At 34.3% G+C, this 13,307-nt stretch overlaps 1 protein-coding gene across 2 annotated transcripts; it reads right to left on the bottom strand.

The window, feature by feature from the left end:
* Window positions 1–114: 114 nt before the first annotated feature.
* LOC124455752 (MAP kinase-activated protein kinase 5-like) lies at window positions 115–6,639 on the bottom strand. 2 transcript variants are annotated; one of them, XM_047006392.1, is made up of 12 exons: window positions 6,621–6,639; window positions 5,813–5,886; window positions 5,592–5,667; window positions 5,211–5,308; window positions 5,025–5,133; window positions 4,487–4,672; window positions 3,884–3,964; window positions 3,596–3,783; window positions 3,369–3,489; window positions 2,805–2,950; window positions 940–1,094; window positions 115–607 (listed from the first exon to the last, which is right to left on the bottom strand). In XM_047006392.1, the coding sequence occupies exons 3-12, from the start codon at window positions 5,628–5,630 to the stop codon at window positions 408–410; spliced, it is 1,323 nt and encodes a 440-aa protein (XP_046862348.1). In that variant the 5' UTR covers window positions 5,631–5,667; window positions 5,813–5,886; window positions 6,621–6,639; the 3' UTR covers window positions 115–407. The 2 variants fall into 2 exon arrangements, with proteins under 2 accessions (XP_046862348.1, XP_046862340.1); XM_047006384.1 differs by lacking the exon at window positions 6,621–6,639 and adding an exon at window positions 6,095–6,308.
* Between the last annotated feature and the right edge of the window lie 6,668 nt (window positions 6,640–13,307).

The raw sequence follows: 13,307 nt of genomic DNA, 5'->3' as shown, positions 1-13,307 counted from the left end.
ACGTGCTTAGAAATGGCATGAGGTCACCATACATGGGCATATCACGCTGGCTAAAATTTCTTAAATATAATAACATCACGTGATCCCTTTCAGTAATAAAGAACCCACACCACATGAAGTTCATATTTAATTAATGTCATTTTAATGATAACAGACGGACAAACAAACCTTTATAGTGAGGTGTCTGGCAACCTTACTGACAATATCTAATTATTACGACGAAGACTTGATGGGACTTTATGGGATAAAAATAACCTACTTGGTTAATTGATACATGTGGATTTACTCTATACAATTTCTTAAGATGATTTGACTCAAACAGGTTAAGTTCTCACCTGTTAAAGTCGAAATAGGAATGAAACATCCAACCATTTCGACAAATTTCTATTCTATCTCATTTTATTGGTCTAAACACCGGACGTTCTTTCTGCTTGCAGCATAATTTCACTAAGAGCTTTCGCTAATCTCGACTTGTTAACAGATGACGTAAACTTTTCACCATCCCAAGATTCCGTCATAAAGGCATTTCGAATGGATTCGTTGCCTTGCGTTTTCTCCAAAGCATCAAGAACTAAACCAGTCAATTCGTCACCAGGAAACTTTTCAACTACAATATTGAACCGAATGCAGATTAGATAATGCGTAAATATTTTGCATTAAAAAGTTCTAGTCTTAACAAGTTCTCTTCATATTCAGTAAATATGCTGACTATATGTAAGTTGTAGTTTCATTGTAGGACTATTCTCGTCCTCTATTGTTCATTCATCACTACCTAAACTGACACATGTTATCTTAGTCAACATTTTAGGAAGTATAAAACTGTTTTCGTTCTCTGTTGTTTATTCATCACTAACGAGTTGTCTAGGTTTGCATTGTAGGTAGTGTAAAGATATTTGTCAGTCGTTCAGTAACAATTGATTCCTAAATACAATAACTTACGAATGGGATTTGGTTGGACCGGTTTCATCATTAGGCAATAAGCAATGATATCTCGAAGAGATTTTAAAGCCTTTAAAGTGAACGCTGAATTATCTTGTAAGGAAAGTTCAGAGCTCTCTTCGTTTTCATTCGGTTTCTGTTTCATGAGAAAGTTTCTACATGTAAGACAAAAAAACACGCTCAATATGGATAGTCTTTTCACTCTCAGATCAATTAAAGAATAAAACAAGTCCTTCTATAACCAAAAAGACATCTTCAAACTTCCAGAAGAAATATGATAAATAATCGTAATTCATGACATCCATAATCAACGGAAGCAAAGTAGTCAACTGGGCGCAGCCTAAATGTATTAATTAAAAGAGTATTTCTCAAAGTTTTGAGGAAAAAACCCTTCTTCATGAGATTTAATTGTTGTAGCTATATGGATGACAACGAAATCTTCAAACGAGTTCATCGCTCGAATTCCTTGCTTTTAGCAATCAGACTGTGGCTCGCCTTATTGTTGTACATATTATATCACGCAATATTTTGTCATCTAACCTTGTACAAAGAACAAAAATACGTCACACACCGTGATGCATAAAATGGGCGAAACAAACGGGAAGTTAATGGTGCGTCATTTACAGATATGTTCGTCATGATGTCATTATGTTGGCTCAGCTTGGTTTCCTGCAAGTCAATATCTGAGAAAGATCGAGTTGTGTTTTTTCACTGACTATAATTGCCAACTATAGACATCGACTGTTGCGGAAAGACGGACAGATTCTCCGTTGACGAATCTTGTGAGTGCATTTGATGACGCATAAAAAGGAATTGTGAGAAGTCAAACACTAAATGAGAACAGGATTCTCTTTCTTTTTCAACAGAAGATCAGTTTTCCTCTTTCTGTCATGCAACAGGGGAACATGTTTTCCCCTTATCAACTTTCGCTGTGTCAATGAAAAACAGGTTTCTTTTTGCTTCTCAATACGTGTCTCTTTTTGTCAACAGGAGAACAGGTTTGTGTCTGCTTGTTAACAGAAGAACAGATTCCTTTCTGCTCATCAACAGAAGAACAGGTTTCTTTCTGCTCGTCAACAGGGGAACAGGTTTCTTTCTGCTCGTCAACAGGCGAACAAGTTTCTTTCTGCTTGTCAACAGGAGAACAGATTTCTTTCTTCTTGTCAACAGAAGAGCAGGTTTCTTTCTGCTCCTCAACAGAAGAACAGGTTTCTTTCTGCTTCTCAACAGGAGAACAGATTTCTTTATTCTTGTCAACAGGAGAACAGATTTCTTTCTTCTTGTCAACAGAAGAGCAGGTTTCTTTCTGCTCCTCAACAGAAGAACAGGTTTCTTTCTGCTTCTCAACAGGAGAACAGATTTCTTTATTCTTGTCAACAGAAGAACAGGTTTCTTTCTGCTCCTCAACAGAAGAACAGCTTTCTTTCTGCTCCTCAACAGGAGAGCCAGTTTCTTTCTTTTTGTCCAAAGGAGAACAGATTTTTGTCTTTGTGTAAACAGGAGAAAGGTCTCCTTTTTTTGTCAATAGGAGAATACGTTTCTTTCTTTTTGTCAACAGGGGAACAAGTTTCTCCCTGTTATTCAACAGACCAACGGATTACATTCTGTTTGTCAACAGAACAACTGGTTTCCTTCTGCAGTTTTGTAAGATTATTAATCTAGCTCGCGGTTCTGATTATTGAAAGATTGAGCGCCAAAATGTAACCTTTTAAATAGACTTAAATTGCCAACTACTGCGCAACAAATACAAGTTTAGAGAAAGGAAATATGTTGCGAACCGTGAACAGATGAAATGAAGAGAAAGTTAGAAGACATAGCTTTATCTTTGACGTAAACAATTATAATAAAACAATTATCATACTCACTCATTTGTGGCAAAATTAACTGCTTTTCTTTTCATTAATGTAGGATTCTTTGAATGTTCGATAGGCTTTAACCGAATTTGTCTAATAGCAAGTCTCATATTTGTTAACTCAACCGCATGACCATCCATGGCATCTTTAAAAGCTTCCTAAAAATACATATGATCTCTGAATAATCCCAGTTTGGTGAAGGCGAGGGGGTAAATCCTGAGAGGGGAAGGGTAACATACCCCCCCCCCGTTTTCAAAAATAAAATCATATTAGGAAAATCACAACAGTAAAACCCTGAAATATCATGTCTCCACCCCTTTCAAAAGAGATTCGCGCCCTTGGATGAAGGGGATTGAAACGAATAAACAATCCAGGCTTAAGAAAAATTCGGTAAATTTTAGTCTTGTATACTATTCTTCCTGAAGAGAAACAGTATATTAATGAAACGTTGCCACAGGAAGAAATAAAACAAATGTTTCTAGAGCTTTTTCACTTTTAAACCGTCTTCTCCGAGCGTTCCATGAGCACAATAAGTTATTCAACTAGACTAAAATAATATTATTAACGATCAGGCACCTCGTCAGCTATAATCTTTGGAGTAAATAAAACTGTATCTGGAATATTGTCGTTCAGAATCCAGGAATGATCCAGAAATTGATCAATGTTCATCCTGCGATTCGGCTCAACACACAACAATCTGATAAGATACGTGAAAATGCAATAAGATACGTGAAGATATGTACGTAGAAGTGAAGAAAATCAAAGGATGACGGATATTAATAAGACAAAATTTGACGACTTACTTGTTAATACAATCTTTGGCCAGATCAGAGACTTTTGCCCATTCTTTATCAGGAAAATCATATTCCCCAGAAGCAATTTTTCGTTTCATCGCATGTGACATTTGTTTACTAGGAACATCTGAGTAAAACGGGGGATAACCGCACAACATTACGTAAATAATCACCCCCAGCGACCATAGATCACAAGCCTGTAAAAAATACCCAACGAAATTCAACAGTGGCAATAGTAAGAAATTCGCTCAAGACGAATGAGAGCGCAATCCATTGATGAAGAAATCTTTCTATTACCTTATCGTATGTGTATGGCTTCTTTAAGTAAGGATATTTACCGCTTTTTTGTGCACGCAAGTACTTTTGAGCTTCAAGTACCTACGAGAAAAAGATTTCTAACAAATTCTCTAACTACATTTATGACTGCTAGAGTAATTTTATTGTTCTGCTACATGGTGCAAATTTTCGTGGAATATGTCGCACAATTTTTTGCACCACAAGTTGTTGCACTAAAAACAGTTGCAACGCTGGTTGTGCAACATATAATCATTTTAAATTGCACAAAGTCATCTACATTTTATTTTCTACAATAATCAAGTCAGTTTTCTTACCTGTATATGTCTTAAATAACCATAGTTGATGACAATTATCTAAATAGCTAAAAGGCTAGAAAATTGCTCGTTTCTTAGAAATACTGTGTGTTTTTTCTTGCATTAATGTTGGTACTTTCAAATTCTTATCTGCATTCATGCATACCCTGTAGCATATTGAAAAACTTAATTTAAATCCAAACTAAACTGTTGCTCTTTTTTAAAACATTTAACAAAACGTGACGAGTGAACTTGACATAAACATAAGAAATGTCATGATATGAGTTTAGAAAATAATTTGATGACGCACCTGAGGGGAAGCATAATATGGAGTAAATTGAGGTGTAACAAGATCACCTCGGTCCACTTTTGCAAAACCAAAATCGGAAATCTTCACGTGAATAGCATCCGTTTTTTCCTTCAGTAATAAGTTTTCCGGTTTTAAATCTCTGTGAGCCACATTGAAGGAATGAATGTGTTGAAGACCAATACCTATCTAAATAAGCAATTAAACTATATTGGATGGAAATTTTTGCAAGTGAAGCAGTAAACTACATCCTTAAGCAGGACAAACTATTGAAAACAACCAATATCAATGATGTAATGGCTTGAATGAACTTTGCAAATAATACTAATTATTTCTTGTGAGAGTTGTGGGATGGTTCAATTTTAATTTTACCCACTTTCACAGTAAAACTGCACAACTGATCATAAGAACTTTATGTACAAGAGCCAGAACATGAAGTTAAAATGACCTTGGTAAAATATTTCTTTTATGTAATAATTACCATTCAAAGTTAAATTCACAAATTCTTTTGAAATGTTACCACATGATAAAACCAAACTACCTGTTTGGCAACCTCTCTTGCTTCTTTCTCTGTAAAGTATACATGGTTTCTGATCTTCTCAAATAGTTCGCCACCTTCCATGTATTCCATTATCAAAAATATTCTTGCTCTACAATTCAACAATAAACACAAAGTCAAGGGTACCACAAGGATGTGAAAAATTTCATTCAATTAATTGCTGCATACATCGGTCTTGTTTCCCCTGGTAATGCCATTGTGTTAGCATAAGCATCCACAACATTAACAACATTACGATGTCCACTACACATAAAATGGACTTTGGCCTGAAACAAAGAAATCATATCATACAAATCTGACAACTATACCCTTTGCCTCAATAAATCCTCCTCCAATACACCTACACAATATGTTAGTACAAGTCATGCAACTTGTACCATTGATATTCACACAAAAGATAGGCAAATTAAAATTATTAAAAATTTTTTCTGTTTGAATTCTATACCACTTTGAATTCTATACATTTTAATTAGGAACAAACATTAAAAAGTGTTTTTGATGTTTAAAATGCAAGTGCAATGCAACCTTTTCAGAAATAAATGAAATTACCTCTTGCCTTGATCTTGAAGAATCAGTGAGACACTTCATGGCAAATTTGACACCAGTTTCCTTGTTAGTGCATAATCTGCAACAAAATATATTTAATAGTAAAATTTTCTCACCTCTTGATGTCAGTATTCACTAGAATCCACCTGATACATATGTAATCATGGCTAATCTTGCAAATGAGCAATGAAATTGCACATGTACTCCTAATTACATACGCATACCTTACTGGTCCACTAATTCCTGAACCAAGCTTTTTGTTCCAATGAATACTATACTCCAATTCTATAGGTCTTTCCTGGAAAGTAATGTAGTAATGCACATCAAATTGAAGGTCATCTGAACTCAACAGATTAAAACTATACGACAGAGCATAAAATGTCAGCTTGTTCAAAAATAGTATGTTATTCAAATTAAAATATAAACAGAAATGTGTGCGTAAAGTAGCAAAATTGACGGTTAAAACAGCCAATATAATAAACGACTCGTAATCGTAATACACAAACCTTTATAGAAATATTTTGCATGTCCTCAATTTTTGTAGCCATTTGATTTTAAAGTTTTATTTTAATATTGAATAGCAACGAACGGTCAAAAACGAATGAGCAAAAAGTGAAGCCATATGTTACTACTTTCTTCAATCTGGAAATGATTTCATTTATTATTTTTATGTTCCATTTATAGCGATAAACGATATTCGTTATGGCGACAATAATTGCCTTGCGCCTGCGAGCCATTTGGTCCTTCGTTAAAAACTAAAAACCAGTGCCAAAAACAAAATAAAACAAAATAAAACAAATTCCGAAAACGGACATCTCGTTTTCTTGATATTCAAGATAATACAAGAGTTTTAAAACGAAAGATGGTGTAATATCTCGTCTTTATTCGACATCTTTTGTTTTGAAACTCTTGTATTATCTTGAATATCAAGAAAACGAGATGTCCGTTTTCGGAATTTCTTTATTTTGTTTTACTTAAAACAAAATAAGGGTGGCGTAAACATGGGCATAAACAGCGACAATAAAAGGGTACCTGTCAGCATTGTACACCCATCCTTCCTTTGTACGTGCCTCCGTTTAGTCATGGAATTTTGCACCAACTACGGGTTTATACTCTTTGTACTTGAAGTATTCCCCGTCCCACACAATATAATAGCAAATCTGAACAAAAGTGTATAATAGAAAAAAATTAAGCGCCAATAACACAAACCAAACAAACGTCAAACTCTATTTTTTTCTTCATAAAAACCAATTGTAATAATTTGTATTGATTTCATGAATAAAATGTATGTATCCACTCCATATAAGATGTATCCACTCACATCACTTCTACGTTTGTAGGTACTTGTTAATCATCAAGTTCAAAACAAATATAAAAGAATTTTATAAGCCCAATGAAATTAATTTTTTTAATCTATTTGATCGGTTTATTTGCTTGAAATGAAAGCAGAAAACATTTTTAATGTCTAAAATCTTGAATTCAGAGAAAGATTTTGGAAAGATCTCACTGAGCTGGGTCAAAATCTGGAATAAATTATTTCATATTTCAGCCAATCAGGGCAGAGATCAAAAAAATGTAACCAATACAATGCTAGAGACTCATCGAAATCAGCCAATGAAATCGCACCCGTAAATGATCACGTCAATCACTTTTGACACTGTAGATGCAGTAGCCAGTAGATGCCTCAAGACTCGAAAGTGAAAGGTAGATTAGTTAAAATTTTTATTATTTATTTAAAAAGTACTTCAAATGTCGATAAATTCGATGGAAAAGAGCCTTGTTTGATGTATAGTTACGTATTGTTAGACATGCAAGCATTTTTGTTGGTTTTTTAAGTTGTTTTTGTGCCATTTGGCGTTTAACTGCGTGTCTTCGCCGGTGTGTTTTCTTCGCAAGAGGACCTTTGTCAGTATAAAAACGACAAGGTTGTATGTTCCAAAATCTTTCTTTCAATTTTACACAAGTGTGTGGCCTAAGGCTACCATTTGGAATGTTCCGAGGCTAAATTTTGTTGAATAGGTTTGCTTTTAACATGTATATATGTATCGATATATTTTCAGCGATAAACTTGCTCGACCGACATATTTCTCGTTTGAATGCAAAAATATGAACAAATTCTGTGTAAAAGGTTACGGTATGGCGAAATGAGAGATAAGCAGGGTATTTCTTATGCTTTGGGATGATTTTTGTCGGTAAAAAGTGCTCTTTTAAACAAAACTTTTGAAGATATTTGGAAAATATATGTTGGTTATGTTGGACTTTGTGCTTTCGGTTGAATTGGCGCCTTTTTTGTTCCGCGTGAAAACTAAGAGCACTGGGCACAAATTGTGCAAAACTAACCAGCTTGATTATAAAAAAATTTTTATAGAAAAAAAAACTTTTAGTGGAGTGGGGTACAAGCAGTAATTTTCACCTTGCATGTAAATAAATTCAAAGGTGTAAGCCTTGAAAAGTGCTGACGGTTAATCAAACACCAGTGGAAAATAGTAATGTTAATTTCTCTACTTGAGTTCAATTTAATGAAAGTTATCATTGAAAAGTTATTGACTATTTTAGAACATTTTGCAAATAAACATGTTTAAATTATTTAAGGAAAAGAAAGATGCCAATTTTCTCTTGAAATTAATAACGTTAAATTAAAATTGATAGGATACTCAAATGAAATGGACAATCAGACTGAGAGTGATTTAGGGATTTACTTGTGCACACATTCAAAAATGTTCTCAAGCAATGAGCTACTTTAAACACAAAATGCATATTATATGTTTTGGATAAGAATGATTGGACAAAAGAAGTCAAAACTATTGTGAATGATCTATTATTTGTTCAATGGCGTTTAAAATAATAAAGAAGACTATATGAGTTCTATACATTTCAAAAGAAATATTCATTGAAAAAATCTATTTGTGAAACAAATATATGTTTCGTGCATGTTGTAGCTGCATTCTTATACACTGTCAGCTTGAAGTTTTCACACTTTTGTCATTTTGAATTAAATAAGGCAAAACGAATGTTGTGAACAATCTGTCTGAAATTGACGTTCAATGGCATATGCAAAGAAATCTGTTTATAAGATTTCCTTCTTTTCAACTTTATATAATATCGTAAATGGTTTGAACCCGGGAGTATCGTTACATGTTTGTAAATGTAGATCGTCCAGGTTGGTATAGTCCTGAGAAGGACTGTTTTTGTTGTTGTTGACTGACGTTTCGACAACCTTAGCAGTAGTCATCTTCAGAGTCAAATGAGGAGTAAACATCAGGTTAGCCGTATTTGTTATCTGGTTCTTACGTCATTGTATTGTGTGTAATCTGTAATCTTTTATATAATAACAAGAGAAACATCCATTGGAAAAATCTATTCATGAAACAAAGTAAATGTAGTGTGCATATTGTACTTATCCATACTGACAGCTTGAAGTCTTTGTTTGTCTCCTATTTTGATTAAATAAGTACGTAAAAACGACCATTGTGAACGATCTATCTAAAATCGACGTTTAATGGCATATAACGAAGTCTATACGACTTTTTTATTTTGAAATCTATATAAAATATCAAAACAAACTTCACTGGAAGAAATCCCTAGAATACAAAAGAAAGTAAATGTTTTGTACATTTTAAAACAAATGCTGCTGGGTTTAGGGTAAGGTATTTCAGACAATAAGTCAAACTGATTCTTGAGATCAATCGATGTTCAAGACCAAATAAAAAAGCCTTGAAATTTATAACATGTCAAATGAAACACGTCATGAAGAAAAATATTCACGAAAGATAAATGTCATACTTGTCCATACATCAGCAACTTGAAGTCTTCATTTGCCAACCACTCCCTTATTAATTTGATAAGTAATTAAAAAGTGTTGTTGTAAATATCTTTATGGAACAAGGTACGTTGAAGAACTAGTATAAAAGGCCACAGAAGAATTAACATTATTTGGAAGAGGTCACTTCAAAAAACACAAGTTCACTATTGGACAAGGAAAAGAGACTTACAGAATGCAAAGCATTTAATCACTTGAGTAGAACGAACGAGAGTGTAGAAAAACTTAGAGTTTGTGAGATTTAGAAGACTTTGATGAACACATGACAGCAAAGCATTTTCTTTTGTTTGAAATGCACACAAGGTCAGCACTTTCGTGGTTTAAAGTGTTCATCGATTCTGGCACGTGCAGCATCTTCCGTTTTTGAGGCACTTCATCGATTCTTGCAGGTGCAGCGTCTTTTATTTTCGAGGCACTTCATCGATTCCTGCAAAGGTAGCATCTTCCATTTTCGAGACACTTCATCGATTCCTGCAAGGGTAGCATCTTTCGTTTTTGCGGCACTTCATCGATTCTTTTAACCACTGCGTCTTCCAGTGTTGAGGGTACTTCACCGATTCTTGCAAGGGCAGCGTCTTCTGTTGTATAGGACGGTGACCGATTCTTGAGAAGTCAGAAATTTATCATTGCTTGAGTACTTCAGAGTGTCATGAATGCGTAGAGGTGTCAAATAGATCAATTTAGAATAGATAGAAAAATACGAATAAAGAATAAAGAAAAAGAGGAATTCAAAGACAAATTTGACAGCTGTCTATTGAATAAAAAAATAAGATGTGATGGTTCAAAGCAAAAGATGATCAAGCAACCTTGTAAAGAAAAAATAAGATGAAATGGCTTAAGCCAAAAATGAGAAGGCTATCTAGTGAAAAAAATTATGATGAAATGTTTCATGAGGAAATGATGGATTTCTTGTAAAGAAAAATAAGATAGAATGATGCAAACAAATATTTCAAGAACTCTATGACACTCTATATGTAAACACTGTATTTGTAAATACATTGCCTGACACTGTAGCACATACATAACTTTTGAAGACTTCTTGTGGTTGGTGTAATCTAAGTTATAAATTACCTAGGCATCGTCAAAAGTTTTATGTTCCATTGTTTTTAATGTGATTTTCGACCAAGTGTGCATAAGTAGATCTCTAGAAATTTTGCAGCTGGTACAAGATGAAGGATGTATATCAGGTATGATGACAATTAGATGATGACGGATGCACAGACATTGACACTAAAACTTACTTGATATTGTGCTACCTAAATTTCAGCAAAAAGCAATACAATTGTCACGAGTTATGGTGCTTTGTCCATCTATGGTTTGTTATGTTGCTGCATGATGGAAATAATAAAGATAACTATGGTGATGACATGGTGTAGTTTCGGTGAGCAATAAACACATCGTGGAAACAAATCATCCACGTGTGTACAACTCAACATAACGTGTATTTTGGTAAGTGGTTATTGTTGGTTAGCAAACAACTGCACGGTCGTTTCAGGTGGATGGATGTAATGTTTTAAAAATTCTTGATTTAAGAGTTATCCTTTAAATACTGAAAAACCTGGACCACTGCTTAACGTCTAAGAGAAGCAGTTGATTTCTTATGACGTCGAGTCAAATGAAGATGACTACCGCTAAGGTTGTCGAAACGTCAGTCAACAACAACAAAAACAGTCCTTCTCAGGACTATACCAAACTGGACGATCTACATTTACAAACATGTAAGTATGTATAAGCTTTAGTTATCAACCGATCTTTACAGTTTTATTTTTGGCTACATTACGAGCAGACAATAATGTCGTAAATGGGAATTTACCAGGAATAAAGTAATTTATTACGATTAGCCAAAAATAATTTATCGTTCAAATAGTTTGGAGACTGAAATTTTATTTGTCGGTAAAGTTTTGTCTAGCGAGGACTTAAGTTTTCATAAAATTTATAATATTATTGGAGATTATAAGCTCTCGGTTTATCTTTGTGTCACGTTCTTGTCAATATAACGGTATCCTTTTTGTAAATTTTCAAGAGCTTCGTGTTATTTTGAGCCTCTTATTTTTGTTTCGTAGCGAAGAAAAAATACAATGGTGGCACATAATGATTCATATAGAACATCATGTTTGTCGTGAATTAAATGATAGTTGTCGTTGATTACAATCATGGTCATCGTAGATTAACTCACGGCTATCGTGGATTTACATCATAGTTATCATGGATTATGTCAATCAGTTAACGAAGATTACGTTAATCTACGAATGAAAACTAAAGACGCCGTTTAAGGTTTGTGGTATTCTAGTTTAAATCCTGGTGATCTGCAAACTAACAGGAAAATGATATAACATTGGCTGAGTTATATAACAAAGTTAGTTGTTATGTTGATTCCTTTTAGTGGTTTTTTTCAGTTTTGTGCATCTGATATTCGGCCATTTTAAGTTTTTTGATCACCAGGATACACGATCCTAAGTTCAAAGAAATAAGCATGGGTTTCTTTGAGTTTTCGACGTGTGATGTTATATAATATTCATAATTTGCTAAACTAAACATTAAAAATCTAAAAATGTATGATTTGAAGCGCGACATTTGCAACTAAACTACGTGTGTATGCTCATGCAACGAGAAAATTCCGGTTCAAAATATGGCGAAATTCGAATTACAGAGACCGTAAAATAGCAAGAAATTCACGGCATGCAAGCTCCGTAGCGCAATTAATATAAAATTATAAATGCCTGAAATGTTCGTGTTTGATGATGCTTCATCAACAATTTTCACGTTTTATTCGAATTGTTTATATTTTGAACCATGCAAATCTTGAAATGTCCATTACACCTTGGAAAATGAGAAAAAGACAAGTCAACATGTTTAAAAATATTTTTGAAATAAATGAGTGATTTGCATCATCAAGAGGAATATGCAACAAAAACTATCTTATTTGTCTAATGAACAGCGAAACAGAATAGGTGCATGAAACCCGGCATTGCTTTTGCTAAATAGCTGTCAAAATCAATGTTATGACAGTGGCATGTCCAAGTTAAATAACTTGCTGTTTATCTTGAAGAAAAATAAGTCAGAGCAGGAAGATAGTTTAATTATTCACGATGTATTGGGTTTGCTTGTCAAGTCTAACATCTTCATCTATTTTATACATGGAAGATGAGTTGATAGCGAGACGAACTAATCCTGTGCATTTAGTGTAGTTACAGGTAGGAATAATCGTAAATGGTGCCATGATGGTACCTAGGTGGTCGAGTGTTGGACACAAGGATTGGTTGGCACGCCGTTTGGTAAAGTATAAGGGCCCAGGGTGGCGGTTCCCAATCTATTAGGTTGCCTTTCGGCCGGGTACTAACGTTGCTTTGCAGGTGTCTCAACGTTCAAAGGTTTGTTTTAATCATTTTTGTGTAGGATAGTTCTTAGGTAGATTTTCAAAACTTAAATAGGTTATTTGATGCCACTGATCAACAGGGTTAGCTAAGGATGCCCACAGACATAAAAAATATGGAAATATGGCGTAGCGGACTAAATATGGAGAACTGGAGGTTTCGTTTTTTTTTGCAAGGATGCATATTGCCTAAGTCACCTCTTTCAACAACCTTGTAAAGATAAAGGCAGTCTAATAAATTTTGTAAACATAATTAAGGCCTTTAAAATGTAAACATCCTTTTTTGTAAAGATAACTAGTAAAAATATACAAGGTGATTCCAAGCAATATGCATCCACCAACTGGCTTTTTAAGCTTGTTTGATCTCTGAGGGTTTTCCTCCGGCGATACGCCGGTTTCCCTCATCTTTAGAGAATCAATCTAAAGAATAACAAAAAAGGGTAGCCATGCCTGGAACCTGCAGTAAGGATTGTATGGTTATTGGGTTGGATTCCCGATCCACAGGAAGAAACTAGAGTAGAGATTC

The sequence above is a fragment of the Xenia sp. Carnegie-2017 genome, unplaced genomic scaffold (assembly GCF_021976095.1).
Source record: "Xenia sp. Carnegie-2017 unplaced genomic scaffold, XeniaSp_v1 HiC_scaffold_13, whole genome shotgun sequence".
Lineage (NCBI taxonomy): Eukaryota > Metazoa > Cnidaria > Anthozoa > Malacalcyonacea > Xeniidae > Xenia > Xenia sp. Carnegie-2017.
The sequence above is the reverse complement of the archived record's forward strand: the minus strand, read 5'-3'. Positions and strand labels throughout refer to the sequence as shown.

What these genes read in the sequence shown, in the direction of transcription:
- LOC124455752 (XM_047006384.1), bottom strand. Translation starts at nt 6,136, where the DNA reads ATGGCTACAAAAATTGAGGACATGCAAAATATTTCTATAAAG. An exon ending in GGAATTAGTGGACCAGTAAG is followed by an intron (nt 5,668 to 5,812) that starts GTATGCGTATGT and finishes ATTTTGTTGCAG; the next exon opens with ATTATGCACTAACAAGGAAA. An exon ending in CAAGAGAGGTTGCCAAACAG is followed by an intron (nt 4,673 to 5,024) that starts GTAGTTTGGTTT and finishes TTGCTTATTTAG; the next exon opens with ATAGGTATTGGTCTTCAACA.